The 558-nt window shown below is 61.3% G+C and overlaps 1 protein-coding gene across 1 annotated transcript in view; it reads right to left on the reverse strand.

The window, feature by feature from the left end:
- The window catches only part of TPST2 (tyrosylprotein sulfotransferase 2), a 10,018-nt gene extending 9,890 nt beyond the window's left edge, over positions 1-128 (reverse strand). The window contains exon 1 of the mRNA XM_006762120.2: positions 5-128. Coding sequence (XP_006762183.2) covers positions 5-64 — 60 coding nt within the window. The 5' untranslated portion in view covers positions 65-128. The remainder of the gene's footprint in view (positions 1-4) is intronic.
- Between the last annotated feature and the right edge of the window lie 430 nt (positions 129-558).

Here is a 558-nt window from a genome sequence, read left to right on the forward strand (position 1 = left end):
AGGCCAGGAGCAGGCCCAGGGCGCAGCCGGCCGCCAGCAGCGCCCTCCTCACCGACAGGCGCATGCTGGGCCTGGGGTGCGGGGCCGGCTTCAGTGGTAGGTCCGCCAGAGGTCTGCTGGGCTCACATCTGGGGAGAGAGGGAGGTCGTGGTCAGCGAGGCCGGGCACACAGGAAGCACTGAGCAGTTTCTACCATAATGACTGGTTATCCATTTAGTCTAACATTAAATGAGCAACTACTATGTGCCAGGAATTGGGTTTGGAGCTCAGGGACAGAGCCTCAGTCCCAGGTCCACACACATCACATAGACCCACACCTAGGAGGGGGTGGTGGGTTTTACTGAGCAGGTGCGGGCAGGCTTCCTGCAGGAGGAGGCAGCCCTCAGTGGAGTCTGAACAGTGGGCAGGTGAAGTCTGCAGAGCCAGGCAGGGAAGAGAGAACAGTGTTCCTGGCAGAGGGAACAGCCAGTGCAAAGTCACAAGCAGGAGAGAAGCCACGTGCCTGGGAGCTGCCGGCAGCGTGGGGAGAGGAGCAGGGTGTGGAGGGAAGGGAATGGG

The sequence above is a fragment of the Myotis davidii genome, unplaced genomic scaffold (genome assembly GCF_000327345.1).
Source record: "Myotis davidii unplaced genomic scaffold, ASM32734v1 scaffold478, whole genome shotgun sequence".
Taxonomy (NCBI): Eukaryota; Metazoa; Chordata; class Mammalia; order Chiroptera; family Vespertilionidae; genus Myotis; species Myotis davidii.